This window comes from Chelonoidis abingdonii, chromosome 1 (assembly GCF_003597395.2).
Source record: "Chelonoidis abingdonii isolate Lonesome George chromosome 1, CheloAbing_2.0, whole genome shotgun sequence".
In the NCBI taxonomy this organism is placed as follows: Eukaryota; Metazoa; Chordata; order Testudines; family Testudinidae; genus Chelonoidis; species Chelonoidis abingdonii.
Window position 1 is genome coordinate 173786898 of NC_133769.1, and position 17253 is coordinate 173804150.

The following is a 17253-nucleotide window of genomic DNA, read 5'->3' on the forward strand; positions in this document are numbered from 1 at the left end:
GCAATATTTCAAGTAAAGCTTATCTCTTTTGACTAATATACATTTTTGTTTAGAAATAAATAAATTCAGGTAAAGTCAGTATAAGTGTGTGCACTGACTCATTTTTACTGTATACTTAGCAAATGATTCACCCTTTATGGAGAAAATGCACAGCTTAATTGCAATTATATTTCATATGCTTTCCTAATATATTCCATCCCCATTTTAAGTCACGTGTTTTTCTTATTAAGGAATTTGTGCCTAGCCGTTCCTTAATTAAGATTGCAGCTAAGTTGCTGTTCAAAGCTGAATTAATTTTGCTTCCTCTCTAGTTAATCAGATAGTCTTTGTGAATTTTCAAGTAATTATTATGTTAGAATTGATTAAACGGTTGAAGTTCAGTTTAAAATAAGTAACTTTTTATACTTCATTCATCTTCTTTATTTATTAGATCACTTTCCTTATTCCTTAGCATTCATGTGAGAAATGTTATGATATTGGTGAATACTGTACAGCATGGGAAGCCTTGGGTGTTTCTTTCTTTAATAAATTTCCCATACAGTACTTAAAATTTCCAATTCTGGAGACTGGCTGGCTCAGGGCATGGTAATCAAACATGCAGCTTTTCCTTGCCTGGTCACCGGTTCTAAGAGTAGATGGGGATTGTTGCCATTTGATGATTGTAAGGGGCTAGTCTCAAAGTTCAGGGCAACTGCACCTGTATTTTCCCACAGTGGTCCGGCAAGGGCACTTGCTCTCAGACTTCCAGCTACCTAGCCATTGCCTCTCTTGAGTGGGGACCTATACCCATCTCCTTCTGGCTGGGCTGGGGTATTTCCAGGCTGCACAGTTTCCCGCCTATACTGTGGTATCCCCAGCAGAGACAGGCTCTCCAAGGCCAGCTGTTTGCTTTCTCATCAGTGTTGGTTAACAGATGTCATTGCTACAGTTATAAAAGGTACCATGAAGCACTTTTTATACATGGCTTCTTTTATTCTTATGTTTAAAAGCATTACAGAGGAAATATATAAAAACAATTAAAAAGTATATGCATTCTAATTAGGGTTTCCAGGTGTCCAGTTTTCTACTGGAAAGTCTGGTCGAAAAGGGTCCCTAGTGGCTCTGGTCAGCACTACTGACTGGGTCATTAAAAGTCTAGTTGGCCGTGCAGCGGGGCTAAGGCAAGCTCCCTTCCGGCCTGCTGTGGCTCCGTGTGGCTTCTGGAAGAAGCAGCATGTCCCCACTCTAGCTCCCTCATGTAGGGGCAGCCAGGGGGCTCCTCACACTGCTCCCCACCCAAGAGTCGGCTCTGCAGCTCTCACTGGCTGGGAACTGCGGCCAGTGCGAGCTGTGGAGGTGGTGCCTGTGGACAGGGCAGCAAGCAGAGGCACCTGGCCATGCCTCTCAATTGGAGCTGGAGAAGCAACATACCACTATTCTGGGAGCTGCTTGAGGTAAGCGCCACTCAGAGCCTGCACCTCTGATCCTCTCTCGTGCCCCCTCCTGCCCTCCGAACCCCACAATCACAGCCCAGAGCACACTCCTGCAACCCAAACCACTCATCTGCAGCCCCACCCCAGAGCCCACACACCCCCACGCCCAACCCCCTATCCCAGACCTGATCCCCGTCTTGCCCTCCGAACCCCTTGGTCCAAGCCTAGAGTCTGTACCCCCAGCCAGAGCCCTCACTCCCTCTCACAACCTTAACCCACTGCCACAGCCCAGAGTCCCCTTCTGCACCCAGAGCTCCTCTTTTCTGGTGGCACCCCTGATCTCCCACCCCCTAGCCAGAGCCCTCACCCCCTCCTGCACCCCAACCCCCTGATCCAGCCCAGTGAAAATGAGTGAGTCGGGGTGGGGAGAGCGAGTGACAGGGTGGGGGAATGGAGTGAGTGAGGGGCAGGGCCTCTGAGAAGGGGTGGGTCATGGGCAGGGCTTCGGAGGAGGAGTGGGGCAGGGGGCAGGGCAAGGGTGTTCAGTTTTGTGCAAGTAGAAAGCTGGCAACTCTAATTCTAATAAGCTTACCAGAGGTCACTGCACCTCTGACAAGTATTCTGTGAGGAACTATCTTTCTGACCTCCCATCCAAGCGAGTTTCCTTGTGGTAACAAGTTCATCACAGTTTCAGCTCAGAACAAGCACCTAGTTTTATGAGGGCTCAGTAGGCCCAGTCTTTCCAACATTACTCTAAGAACTGGGCCATTCTCTGGATCAAGGGTCCTGTCTGTTTGCTGGATCAAGAAAGAAGGCCTGAACCAGTTTAAAACCAGGCTATTTATCCAAAAGTCCTATCTCTGTCAGTCCCTGGAGAATCCAGTTTGAACTAGTATATATCCATACCTCTTCAGAGGGGAGTCTTCAAAGTATTTATAACAGAAGAAGTATAATAGCATCTTCCCTCCTATTAGAAAAGATACATACAATACCACAATAACACATACACAATCACATTTTAATACAATGGACCCTAAAGGTATTAACATTAATTCAGTAAGGTTTATCTTAATTCCAGAAGGTTGGATCAGGATATTACAAGATATTTTCAATCTGTCTCAGCTACATTCTCAAGAGCTCAGCACCCAGCAGTTCCCATTATGAAATTTTAGGGCTGAAATTTTGACAGCTCAGCCTTCAGCCTGATGAATTAAAAAAAAAAAAAAATCTGGCTACTTACTTTGGTGCCTAAATGGAAACTGAGCTCTTTTTAAAATCTGGTCTTGATTCTGGGTACAGTGGGTTTTTTTTTTGTTTTTTTAGAAAATGTGGCCCTATGTGGCTTATGTTTAATGAGCTGATGGTGTCAGTCCAACTTCTGGTGGTGAGGGATCCAGCTTACAATATACGCCCAGGAGTGGCATGAATAAGCAGCAGAGGTTGAAGACTGAAGCAACATGCAGGCAGAAACATCCTGTCACAACTAAAGATGATCCCATCAGCCCAAGGATGCCAAGCATATTGGCAAGGCATCACGGAGAAGTTTGTACAGGTGCTGCTGTACCTATTAGATGCATAAATGGAGGATTTTAGATCTTCTAGACTTGTTAGACCTTTTGCAAAAATTGATTTTACATTTGGCTATGTGCTTTAAAAACTGATAATTATTTTGAATTTTAAAACTCGAAGATTAGATGCAAGTTTGTATGATGCAATTAATTAAAAGTACAAATCAAGCTCCACAGACATTAAAAAGCCTTTTTGGAAGCAGATGTGATTTATAATCCCAATGGATGAAGTGACTGATTATTTCTGCAGTTATTTCTAATAATCCTGTAATATTTTTCATCAGATAGAAAGTTGTTTTCCTATTTTGTATGCGAGAATGAGGTCCAGAGTGCTCTGCCCTTGTGTTGTGATCCTCCTCCCCCGATCCCACATCTTCCTATTACAAGAATGTGTCGCTTTCTTGTTTAAGAAAGAAAAATGTATCAGATAAAATTTGTGTTTAGGAAGGATTTTAATCTCTAATGTATTTTAAAAAAAAAGTATAATGTTGGCAGAAAACCGTAAATCACGCTTATGTCATTCTCTAGATTGATTTTATGGAAGCTAGAGAGACGATCTTGCCAGGTATATGCAGTGATTTACAGAATACCAGTATAGACTATACATTTTAGATATACAATAGAATTTTAACCTTTCCTTCTGTTTGTGAATTATATATGTTAATCATTCTTAACCTGAGATTTAGTCCTTGTCAATACATGAAATCCCAAATGGGATCTGTGCAGATTGGCTCACTTGATATTGTGTTGCAGATTACATAAGTCTTCTACTGTAGATATGGTTACAAATCCAAAATTTGTTTTCCATGAATAATGTCTGATATTTGCGTAAAAGAATAACTCCCAATATTTGGAAAGCTGTGCCCCTTAAACAAATTAAAACCAACTGCATCCCCTGCAGTTCCACCATCTGATGATAAAAGCCTACGGGGTGCCAACTCTCACAATTTTATTGTCTGATATTTCGGGGTTTTTCCCCCCTTAAACACCCTACTGCTGGAATCAAGATTCTGCATGAGACTCACCGCTTTTTTGGGGGGCGGGGAACCTGGAAATGTGACCCCAGTGCACCTTAAATACTCAGAAACTAGAAGTCAAAGAAAACTTATTCCCACATATATTATTTTAAAATAACCCTCATTTTGGGGGGCATCTTGACTCATGATTTTTAAAGGTTTGAGTTTGGCAATACCAATATCTTCCATGGCTCCCACTCCATCCCCACTGTGGGAAACATTGATATAGATATTCATAATATCATCCTTCTGCTCCTATTTTACATGCTTTGAGCAGTGAAATAATTAACAATGCTGACATTTTAAATTATAATTGGCCTTTAATTAAGCACCCATGACTAAGGAAACTACTGCTTGAAAGCTACAGTTATAGGCTCTCTGCAAACTCAGGAAGAGATTTCTGTATATTTCTCCATATTTTGAAGGCTCTCTTTGCAACCATAACAGCTAGAGAGAGACATTTTTGGAGTTTAGATTCTGGAGAACAATTAAGAGGTCTGTCAGTCTGTCTCCCGGTGCATGTGGGCAATGTCGAACACACAGGGAAATATTGGCTTAGAATACATTATTTCCATGCTTATTCCTGCTATTTTAGCTCATTCAGTGAAAGGTTCCCAGAAAATGATTACTAGGGAGATGGAAACACCCATGGAATGAGATAAATGTTTAGCTGGGTGAATATGTGTAGAAATTGTTTGGGGGTATTCACCCAACTCGGGGTCTAGAGGGACAGAGAATCCATTCAGCTTTCAAGAACCGCCCTCTTATTCAAAATAAAACAAAACTCAAACACAGTTTTTTTGCATCCTGTGTGGCTGTTTCATGTATTTTCTTTGGTGCAAACTGAAGTGTGATTAAATTTGTGGATGATACTAAAATTAGAGAGAGAGAAAAGAGGGCAGAACCAAACTACCTTTTTGGTGTTATCTCCATGGAGCTGGTAGAGGACAAGGTCTATCCCAGTCTGTTCATTGTCTGTCCTCGTGCCTCCCTGTCGCCAGCTACTTACACTTACTTAATAGATAGTGGGGTGGCAAAGGACTGTGGCAGATAAAAATGGCTTCTGTTAGGCCCATGGGTACTGTGTAAGCAAAAGACTGAGAGTGCTCCTTCTGCAGTACTGCATCCCACTCTTCTTTGAGGATATTTCCTCCTTTCTACAACTCTTGTGCTGCGTTGCCTAACAGCCAACATGGATTGGCACCATGTACACAACCATGGGTGCTACATACAGCAGTGGCTAGGGGATCTTGCTGACAACAGTGACCAGCAGAGCTCCCAGGGACATACATCTGTGCTTCTTGACTTACCTGTATACATCAGTGAAGGGTTGATCCTGTGTCTTAAAGTACCGGATTGGGACTTGAGACCGGGGTTCAGCTTCTGGCTCTACCACAGATTTCTTGTGTGATTCTAGGCAAGTAACTTAATCTTTCTATGCTTTAGTTCCACATCTGTAAAATGGGGATACTATTTCCTTTCTCGCCCTTTATTTTATTGTCTGTTTAGATTGCAGACTCAAGTGACTGTCTTTCTATGTACATGCAAAGCAAATGGATACACAGTCTTGGTGCAAATAATAAAAGTGTATTCAATCCCCCACTTCCCCTGGCCACGGGATGGCTACCTAGTGATAGTGTGGGCAGTGTCCAGAAAGAAATCAAAAGATGACCTGCCAAAAATATCCAATTGCAGAGCTGGCACAAGCTGGCTTAATTAGAGTCCGGCTGTTCCAATATGAGCTCTTTCCATGGGGCCAATCACAGATTGCTATAGGGAGATTGAGTAACCGAGGCTGGGAGGGAAGATGCCCACAAGAGTGTCTCAGTCTGAAGAAGTGATCCAAAAATGAAACGGTTCAGCAATTGTGGCTCTGTAGTGATCCCCTCTGGCAGACACATGGAGTAGCGCTGATAAGCTCTAGCAGCAGCTGCCTGTAACTCTCCTCTGGCAGACCCAGGGATGGCATCATCTGGGGGCTAGGATGAGGGAAATGGAGCAGACATTTAAAAAAAATAGTTATGAAATGAACTTGATTAAAATGATACATTGTGGGTAGAATCTTCTGATAGATCAGAAAGCCACAAAAGCCTTAGTGCCAATAAAACAAGAGGGGCTGTGGATAGGGGGAATGAGGGGCTAATACACAGTAGTTTCTATAGGCTATCTCAAAGAGAACACAGTCATTGGGATATGAATTATCTTAGCCCCCCAATCACAGAATTCCTGAAGCAGAACAGGCTACAATTACCCTCGGCAGCACAGGGATTAAGAATGAGATTGACAATGTATATACTAACCCTGCCATGGAAGTACTGAGCTCTGATAGCATTACTACTTTTGCATTTGTGTTCAGCCTAGGAAAGAACAGTAATTGAATATTATCAGATTGTAAATGGATGAAATGTTGAACCAAGAGTCCTGAGCTGTGTGAATTATGTCATCCTTTATTGCAGAGGCCCTAGGAGCTGCTTAATGCAGCATGTGAAAGGGGTTGCTCCTGTGATTTATTAGTAGGTAGTGTGTGTTTGATTTGTATTATGCTTATTTTTACATGTGGCACCACAGAAAGATCACACTCTGTGAAGCCATGAGGGAACTGAACACTGAGTTATAAAGGAGCTGCTTGTGTGAATGCTGGACTCTGAATGTGGAACTTTAAAGCCCAAATATTTGTAACCAGCTTAGTCTGGGACTTCAGGGGAAGTGGAAAGGGTCCTGGGAACTGACAGGCAGCAAGTGAATGAGTGATAAGAGGGGCTTTTTTACTTGGGGAATGTACCTGGGATCTTTGTTCTTTTAAAAAGCAGAAGCAAGTGTGACTGGGACAAGGGTTTTTCTCAGGTATGCTTAGGGATCTACGTAGCATTATGGATCGGGGTGGGAGGCAGTTTTGATCCAACTTTAATGATTATTTTTGAAGGAGGGTGACTAACATCTCTGCTTCTCTGGGCCTTTGTAAATTACAGGTATGATTGATTTTTCTCTTGCAGCTGAGGTTTGCCTTTCCTCTCATTATCCTAGGGCTTGGTGCCCAAGGCAACTTTTATTTTGTACTCTGTTTGCTCTTTCTCACACATCCCATTTGTGAGATGTTTTCCCATCTCTTCAGAGAAGGATGTTGCAAACAGCATTAAAACAAAGCAACCTACATTAAAGCCGGTGCTGCATTTTTTCATAATTTTTGGTATTTTTTCTTCTAGTTTGGTTCCCAGTTTTGCACCTCCCTCCTCCCCCAGCACCCCGGACTCTGACCACTTGATCACTTCTTGATCTGTGTTACCTTTGTGTTTTTGGAGGAGGTGCACTAGGACCCAGCGAGCTGCCCCTGAAGCAGCCTGCAGAAAGGCAGCTCAGCAGACTCCTCCTTATCTCCAGTGTCAAACTTGACATCAGCCTGCAAGCGGAGCATGGTAACTTCTCCTGCAATCAGCGCTCTCACATCAGTGGCATGCTGCATGAAGATATGCTCCTCTCCCTGCCCTCTGCACCAGCAACATGGATTGTCACATCTCCATCCTCCTCCTTCTCATCTGCTCTGCCCTCAGCTGCTCTGGGGAACTGATTCTCCATCCTACCAACGAAGGTAAGTAAGCCGGGCACAGATAGAGATCCCAGCAGTGGCTACACTTTGCCTTTTTCTTAACGTTTGGATCCTGTTTGAAACCGGGTCTGCATCATTTTTTTTTTTTAAGGTGGTCCAGCGGGATAACTGTTTGTTCAGCGGGTGGACTGAGGTTTTCTTTGACTGAACAAATGAGCGGTAAAAGAAAATCCTGCAAAATCAGAGGGTGGCAGCTGGAACAATTATAACCTTCAACTGCAATGCAAAACAGACAGCAGTGTGCACAATGCTGTGTGTTAATTTATACAAAGGGGGGGCTGCTTTCTTCGCACTCGTCGTCTTATAACAAAGTTTAAAAAAGAAAACGTAGCTCTGTCCGTGTGAGCAGCTCTCGGGGGGTGGGCATGACATTTTGGGGTGGTGACCGTGACCCATGACACAAATAAAGGGAGCTTGGTCGTTAGATGGAAGAGAGAGAGATCGTATCTGTGTGTTTCTGTAGCGGCCGGATTTCACTGACTAGGTGGAAGTTGTTTGTTACATCTCACAAGGTGATGGGCTGCTCCGCAGTACAGGCTATAATGAGCATAAGTGACGCTAACGGGAACCATGATAGTAATGCCCACTGTGCTTGTCTGCATATAGTTATGTGTATGAAAAGTATATCTTCTGTGTTGGATAGCCCAAAAGATAATAATAATAATTAATAATAAGAAAAAAAAAGGAAGGAAAGACTGAGAAAGAAAAGGGAGGAAAGAGAAGTGTAGAGAATTTTGTGTCTTATTCCACTGAGGTTATATTTTTAATGCCTTCCAAGCTACACAATTACCAACTTGGTCTTACTGTTAATTCACATTTAATGCATGGAATATAACTCATTTATTAATTAGTAACTTATAGTTGCCTAATGATCTCTTTGTAGCTAATGTACCTAATTTCTCAGTATCTTAAAAAAATTAACCTATAACACCTGTCCTTTTTAATGAATTATTTCCTTACTGATAACTACACCATAACCCCTGTTTATATGCATAATGATAGTAATATAATGAGTCGTGTTTTATTTTATTTCAGAAACTTTTAATGTAATAAAAAGCAGCCAGTGGTACTACTCCTTTTAGATAACTTACTTTTATTGCTGTAACAATTTAATTTCAGTCTTTAACTGAAAAGAATCACATTTAAAAAAAATCCTCAAACAAGGCACTGGCATATCATTTTTGTTAGCTTTCGCTAAGTTAACATGTGAAATTCAATGTGATTAAAATACACACGTTTCAGCAAAATAATTATACCCATTGGACATTCAGTCTTGAAAGCTAATTTAAAATCTAAGTTGAAAAATTATAAGGCTATCCATTCCCCATAGATAAATAGAGGTGGTGCTCCTGCTCACAAGACACTGGACACAGCCTCTAGGATCAGTGTGTCCAAAGCAACTTTTATCTATAAAATCCAAAGGTCAAAATGTGATGAATTTCTAGCAGCAAATAATTGTACAGAACCTACACCTGCTTCATATATAACATTTGCACAGAGAAGAAAATATATGTGCTATTAAGATCATTATTTTTGGTGCCCAAGTAACACTGATGAACCGAGTGATGTCCTAACTGCTTTCGGGGTAAGGCAATTATTGCATAAAATGATTTTTTCCCCCCTGTAAAGTGGAAAAAAACAATTAAGGAATGATTAAAACTTTACAAATCCCAGTAATTCTTACATCAGATCTTTTGATTGCTGGGAAGATTCAATTATTTACTGTTATCATAAAAAGTATAGAGCAGCTGTTATATATTGTCTGTATAAATATTTTTGGATGGCGAATGCTTCAGAGGTTGTTTAATAGAACATACTTTCAAAGTGTTGTGCATAGCTAAGCCTTTCTCCAGCAACACGCTATTTTATAAATAGAGTCGCCCATCGCAAATGATTTTGGCTAATAAAAACAAGCATGTTCGCAGGGGTTACTTTCTCTGTGTGTTTTTATTACAAAAGATTCTTCACAAAGTATGTAGTTCTGTTAGGCAGTAAGCAGAGCAGCTCCGCTTCCATGACACTTGCAGGCAGACACATAATGTAAACTAAGATAATAATTAAGGCAAAAAGACTTTTGAGAACTGAACTTTGCTAAAATATCACTAATTTTTCTTTTGTTGAAAATTGCTGGCTTTGAGATTTAATTTAATAAATTAAAGAAAGTGCGGGGGAAAAAAACTCCTATGCAATACGAAATGCGTACTAGGCGTAGCTGTCCAAAGAAGCTTCTGATAAGACAGTGGTGTACATTATGAGTCATCCAGTTTGACTTTTGTTTTTTTTCTTTATTACTTTAAAAATCTTGTGCAAGATACAGTATGAAATAGATGTAATGTTTTCTGCACAGCCAACGGAAGCGATAACAAAAAGAGACAGCAGTGTTAAGTATTTAATCTTCCAGATTGAGTATTATTTTTTATATTCCTTTCCCAAAATGAAAACTAGGTGTTTCTTCTAAAAATAAAACTACTTTAAACAATTTAATATTTGTGGTAACTTAGGAAGGCTTGAAAAAGGTTTTTGATTTGTTTACCATATATTTAGATGGATACAGTGAATTTAAGAATTTGAGTTTTTATAATTTGCTAACATCAGTCTGACACACACATTTGACAGTCCATTGTCAACATGCAGTTTAAAAATCTAAGTTGAAAAAGGTTTTGCTTTTTTTCTTGAAATAATCTTCTCCTGACGACTTTTCTTCTTTCCCACCCCTTTGCTCTAAATTTCCGTGGCCAGTGCACCCCACACCCTAAATAAAAAAGGAAGTTAAGGGGAAATGTATGTTTATATAATTTTGTGGGAACTATTTAGAAAAGTTTTCTTTTTCCAACCGTGAGAATGAACAAACTATAGTAATTTTAACTGAGAATTTGATCAAGGGATGTGTGAAGGGTAGACCAATCTCCAGACGTGGATAGATAAATAGAACATATGTGAGGTGTATAAAACTTACTATGGATTAACCAATTAATTTTTCATCATTGAGTCTTTTAAAAAAGGATGAAATTCAATCAAAATTGCTTTACAGTACATGCAATTGCTACTGTCCATTAGGCATATTGAGGATAGTTTGTGGGCTACCACCAAAAATATACCAGATTTATTTTATCTGGAAGAATTGCGCAGATTTTTGTGAAAGCATTTTAGTGCTAAAACATTGTGTAAAATATGGGCATTACAGCCAATTCAAACTCTGCAAGAGCAGGGAAAAATAGTAGTACTAATAGTTATAGGTTGGTCTACTTCATTTTTAGTTATTTAATCCAGATTTTGGGGTTTTGTGTGGGAGAGATGGAACATATGATACTCTGCACCATCACCAAAAGTTTTATTTAAAAGAAACTGTTCTTTTATGGAAACAGGTAATTTTTGTGAAATTTATTTCTTAAGAAATCTGCCACATACTGGGCTTTTTTTAAAACCACAATTTCTTACCCCTTATACTATCTCAGTAGTCCCGAAAAAGGCTTTATCAATGTACAGTATTGAAGTGTGAACCATTTTTTGAGTAATAGGAAAATGTCAGGAAGAATTAACATCTGAATGAGTGGATCATTCCCCATTTTAGGATTGACATCTATTTTCAACACACAAGCAGAAAAACTTTAGCTTGAGAATATGCCATGCGCTTAAGGTGCATATAAATCATAGACACTATTATTTCAATTGGATCTAATATTTTTTACTTTTGGATGATTACTTTTTCACTTAGAGGGATGCAGTTTCTTTCAAAACAGTTTATATAATGTCCAGATATTGAATGAGTTATACAATTCTGTAATTTAATAGCCTTTTCTGATCCTTTTCAGTAACTATGCTGTTTGCCTGAGGGTACCAGCAACCTTAATTTCACTGTTTTATAACCCACAACAGTTAACACTTGACCTGGGTCATTAACAGGATTATCAGCAAATTTGTTTAAGCTTTTACTGACAACCTGAATTGCTTCAATAATATTTTGACTGTGCAGACAGGAAACTTCTTGTAACCTCTCAATCTAGCATAAAATTAATTTCTTATGAAAACGACTCCAAAAAGAGGACCAATATCGTAAATCCGTTTACAGTACTGAGTTACAAATAGTCTCCATTTTGGTAAACAGTAAACAACTTGTAATCAGTTCCTCTTTCCGGTGTCTATGAGGTTTCCATGACGTGGTTTCATGTTTTTGTCAGTCATTACCATCTCGGAACTTTGCATAATTCAGCAATTAAATTACATCGTTTTATTGGTGTGAATATTTACTGTTTACAAAGAGTTATTAATATTAATGTGTTTTCTAACAATGTCAACTGTTGCATTTTTTAAAATGCAGTGTTGTATGTACAGTGGCACGTACAACTGACTGCACATACATTTATATGTTTTGTTTTAGTGACATTAGGAAATATTGAAAGTGCTGGAAACTTTTCTACAGCTATGAAAAGGAATTGTGCGGAGAAAACTCCTTTTAACAAGCATTATCTTACTCTGTGTCAGCTGTTGTTAGATCATGACCAGTTTTGATGTATCATGGCATAATTCCTGAAGCAGTTAAAGTTCAATGACTGTTAATTTTGTGAGTTTAATTTCAAAAGTGTAATTATGAAGGCGGAAATTTTAACAAAAATACATTGTCTTTTTAAAGTTGGAGTTTGGAAGATTTAAACTGGTGAGGTTTAAAGGGCTATTTTTTATACAGCTGTATCGTATTCAAAGCTGCTGCGTTTTTATCCTTCGCTATATAACCAGACAAGTAATGAGCATGCTTTAAAATTCACACCATGGTGTTTGTAAAATGCTTTATTACAGGGGAAAAAGGTTCAGTGGATTCTTTATTTTGTATGCCTGTGTTTACTGAGAGGTTTTAATACTTTGAATAATTTGTTTTTTTTTCTGTCACTTTGAATCTTTCCTAACATAGCATATTACAGTGAAAATAGTGTTAAAGGAAAAATTAAGATGCTTCTTAAAAAAACTACTTAAAATGTTTGAAAATATCAAACCATGTCCAAATGTAAAGTTCTTCTCACAATTTATTTATATACATTTTTTCCAACAGGGCTAACCTCCTCCCAAAACAAACAAACAAACAGTAATAACCAAAGAGGTAGAAGATTATGTTTTAAAAATTTTCAATGTATTAAAAAAGCATACGAAGCTACAAGCTTTAGATCATCAGCTATCTGTAAACCTTAAACATGTATGACACACGCCAAGCTTAGACTGTTATTTACAGTAAAACCTTTGCAACTTCTTGATGCTTCGTGAATAAATGCCAATATTCCTGCCAAATATACATGCAAATAAATTGCATTTGTTTCAAAAAAATATCATTCTTGGAATAATGCTGATTTCAGCAAATTTGCTGTCAGTATGCTTGCTTTTGATTTAAAATATACAGCTTTTCTTCCAGGAAAGCACCTAACTACTCTTGTTCTTGTAATCCCCCTTTGATGAAAGGTTTTGAAATACAGATGCAGGTGTTGGTTTTTGAGATCTGGATTTTATCACCAGTAAGGGTCACTACAGAGCTGTTACCAAATGTGAGAGTACAAGCTGAAGACTTTTAAACTGGTCTAGTTTCATTATGCATCCAGTTACCAATTTCCTAGAACTGGAAGGGACCTTGAAAGGTCATTGAGTCCAGCCCCCTTGCCTTCACTAGCAGGACCAATTTTTGCCCCAGATTTCTAAGCGGCCCCCTCAAGGATTGAACTCACAACCATGGGTTTAGCAGGCTAATGCACAAACCACTGAGCTATCCTTCTATACTCTGCTGGCTATTGATGTAGGGATTCTCCATTGGGAAAGTCAATATCAATTTTTACTCTTTACCAGAGCTCTGTTTATTATGAAAAGAGGCTTGGCTGCTGGAAAGCATTTACAAGAGGGAAAGGGTAGCAATAGTAAAGAGAAAATAAAGAAAAAAATATGTAGAAAAGGGGTGTTCTGCTACCCACATTTCTTAACTACAGACTTGTGGGATCTTTAATAGTAAAGTCCAAAATAAATAAATAAATAGCACTCAGCAAGTAGCACTTATATGTTATGATCTAATGATAGCTAATGTAGAATAAGGTAATGTTTGTTAAAAAGAGTTTTCCCTGTTCAGTTCCTTTCTATTGCTATAGAAAAGTTTCTAGCATTTTCATAATTTTTTTACTTACCAGCAAAATCAAGTTAAAAGTTATCAGTTTGACTAAAAATCCATTAAAGTGCTACAGCCATTTTTATTTCCAGAAACTTTAAATAATTTTTTTAAAAAAAGCTACTGTTGTCAACTGCAGGTATATTCTAAATCATAAATAAAACCTTTTATAAACTGCTTTATAAATCTACTTTTAAGACAAATTCAAAGGGCACAATCTGATCTTACTCTAGTATAATTCAGGAGCTGCTTCACTGAAATGTATGGGACAGGATTTTCAAAAGCACCTAAACAACATACGAGCTTTCAGTGGGACTTGTGCAGCTAAGTCTGTTTGGTGTTCTTGAAAATCCCAGCCCAAGCAATTCTTTTACCAGTGTGAAACCAATGTGAAATCAGAATTGGGACCCAAAGATTTCAGATTGCTTATGAAACTCAGTAATGAATAGTGTGACTAAAAGAAATAAAGAACTAGAAATAAAGATAATCCTCTCTCAAAGAAAATGTTGGGAGAGAGACAAAAGAATTAAGCCCCAGCCTGAGAGACTGTCGGCTGGAATGAATGAAACCACACCAAATAAAGTCTTAAACTTGCAGAGATGTTATTAAACGAGACAAACTGTAAGTAGACACTTTACTGCCAGCCTTCCTTTTTTCTTGAACTACTGTATCCTGCTGTTTCAGGCAAAGTATGGAGGGAAAATCCTATTAATCTGCTGGAAAAATACTGATGAAAGAATAATAGCAGACAAAATGAACAGTAGTAGAAACTTACTAGCAATTAAGAAAACAATGGGATGAATGTTATGGAATAAGGTTCAATCAGGGCAGTTGAATGTAATATGTTATGGGAACAGTTTTCTTTTTTGTCCAGCCTGTTTCCCACACCATATTTATATCCACCTCTTGATGGCAAGGACAAAAAGGTTACCTCAGTCTGCATGTTAAAATATCAATGAAAAGACTGCTAGAAAGCTGGTCTCTAATGCCTCCCTGATTTTTAGGTATGTAACTGAAAAGTTTGTATTGAATTTATTCACTTAGGGAAAGAGAATGTTTTATAGCAAATGTCTAAGGAAGAGAATAACTGTCTGAACTGGAAATTTTAAAACCACAAAATCTCCTTCACTGCACAACTTTCAGGCTTCCCACAAACTTTGCCTAGTAGTAAATAACAAGGAATGAAGCTGTTTTTGTGGCGGAAGTTCTGAGCTGAAACCCAATAAATACATAACCCCTATAGCCTTCTCTCATTAGCTGCATTATTATAATTCTTAATTCAGTGCTGACAGTGTGCTCAATCTCAAATTAAGGCATAAATAAAAACAGTCTCCCTGCCCCTAAAATGTTGAGACATTGTTTACATTAGTAAGCTTAATGGCTGTGATTCTTCAGCAATACAGCTCCACGGGTCCCAGTATCTGTAGAAGCTGCAGTATAGATAGGGTTCAGGCATTTTTACCACCCTATTTAACACTTAAATAACAGGATGCTAAGAACATGCAATCCCTGTGTATGCTGTAGTTGCCACAGATGTCATCATCCTTCAAGGGGCACTACTGGAGAATTTACAGCTACAAAGTTTTAGGGTACATAAGGTCTCAGAGTGTAAGGATCTAATCCTGCAAACATTATTCAAGAGTCCAGTTAAAGAATAGGTGAAAGGAAGTGAGCATCTGTCGCAATGAGGGTGAGGGTTGAAGTACCCAGGGGAAGTAAGAAGTAAGGTTGTGGAAAGAAGGCATTCACTGTGAGGCCAGAACTTGATCGAGGGAATCTAAATATCGTCAGTCTCTTCTTCACACCTCAATCGCTCCTGCTCACCATTTCTGTCTTTGCTGCTTCCTTCTTCCCCATCCCTATTTATTCTTTACCTCCCTCTCCACCCCCTAGCGTGATCAGGTGAGCAAGGTAAGGCATATTCCCTGTCCTCTTCTACCTTGGGTAGGAAAATGTGACTTTTTTTTTTTTTACCTCCTACCTGTTCCCTTTCACCCACACACTTCTAATCAGAAGGGAGAACCTTTGGTCCTTGGTTTCCCAGAGGAGGCCATGGCAGAGTGCACTACTCAAACAGTGCACTCAGTCAGCAGTGCACTTAACAGTATCAGCCTAGAACTCAAGAGTGGAGAGAGGAGTGGCAGAGAGTGGTGTTTATGTACAAAGAATATGCTCAGCTGGAGAAGGGTGGGGATGCTCGATGAAGAAATACTGGGAGCTTATGGTATGTCTGGGAAGCTAATGGTTGGAGGTGACAAAGCAGAAGGTTAAGGTCTGTGAGAAATTGTGATGGGTGGGTGGGTGAGAATGCAACAGCCATGTTAGCATTTACCTGTTCTTTAGTATAAATATTTATATTTCTCACATGTGGAAGGAGCGAGAGAATGTTAGCAAGGTTTGGGTTGGAACAGCATCAAATTAAGTCGGGGCAGGTCCATTTTTCATGTGGATAGTGCAGCACACATGTTCTGCATTAATTACCTCCATAAATTCAGTGAACCTAGCAAACCATGAGAATAGCATATTGGTGACATCAGCGTATTGGAAAATAGAACTGGTTTTAGCATCTTGGTTTCCTCAACATGACACTTCTGGAGCTTTCTGATGCTATGAGCATGTTCTTCCAGTTCACACCAAAACATTTAAGCATTTGCCCTCTGGATATATTCTATACGTATGGGTAACTGGGTAAGAGACCAAGCATATCAGTGCAAGTTGAAAGGCTTGATTCATAAAAGTTTCATCCTTCATAACAATCTATAAGAGAAGAGATTCATGAAATTATGGGAGATGCACTCGTCTGGATGGCTCTCTGAACATAGCGGCTGAGCATAGTTTAATGCATAGATTGATTTTACTAATTCTATGCTTTTAAAGAAATGGCAAGGATTATTTCTTGCCTAAGCTAACTTTGAAAAGCAACTTCTTCTAAAATCTGGAATAATGCCAGTGTGATTGAACAGTCACTTGCCTTATTAGCTGACAAACATTTGGTTATTTGAGTACTGGTCCTTGTCTCAACAGACTCTGACATCAAAGAGTGACTGATGACTTGTAACTCCCACTGACGTCATTGGGAGTTGCGTGCATTCAAGACTCTTGGGATCAGGGCCTTCACTGTGTTTGCAGTGCAGTAATAAGGAAAGTTTCCATGATCTAGGGAGCCATTCTAGGTGTGGATACTACTCATGATGAAATCTGTGCTTCCTATGGCATCTGCTGCTGTCAAGAGTTCTAGAGGCTGAGGCTTTTGTGTTGTTTCTTTAGTTGCTCACATATTTAACAAATATGGGTAGAGTATTGTGATCTAATGCAAAGGGCCCCATCCTAGGAGGTGCTATGCTGTGTGTCCTCAACCTCTATTGAAGTCAGTAGAAGTTGAAGGCACACAGCATCTTGGAGATGCTCAGCATCTGTCAGGATGGGGCCCTTTGTGACAATACAGTATATCCCAGCTTTATCAGACCCACAAAGGGCCCCATTCTACAAAACTCTCATTGGTTACATACAAGGTTTCATA

The 17253-nt window shown here is 39.2% G+C and overlaps 1 protein-coding gene across 2 annotated transcripts in view; it reads left to right on the plus strand.

Annotated features, from left to right (window-relative positions):
• Positions 1-7298: 7298 nt before the first annotated feature.
• Positions 7299-17253, plus strand: part of EPHA3 (EPH receptor A3) — a 339305-nt gene continuing 329350 nt past the window's right edge. For both annotated transcript variants that reach the window (XM_032795093.2, XM_032795094.2), the window contains exon 1: positions 7299-7582. In XM_032795093.2, coding sequence (XP_032650984.1) covers positions 7495-7582 — 88 coding nt within the window. In that variant the 5' untranslated portion in view covers positions 7299-7494. The remainder of the gene's footprint in view (positions 7583-17253) is intronic.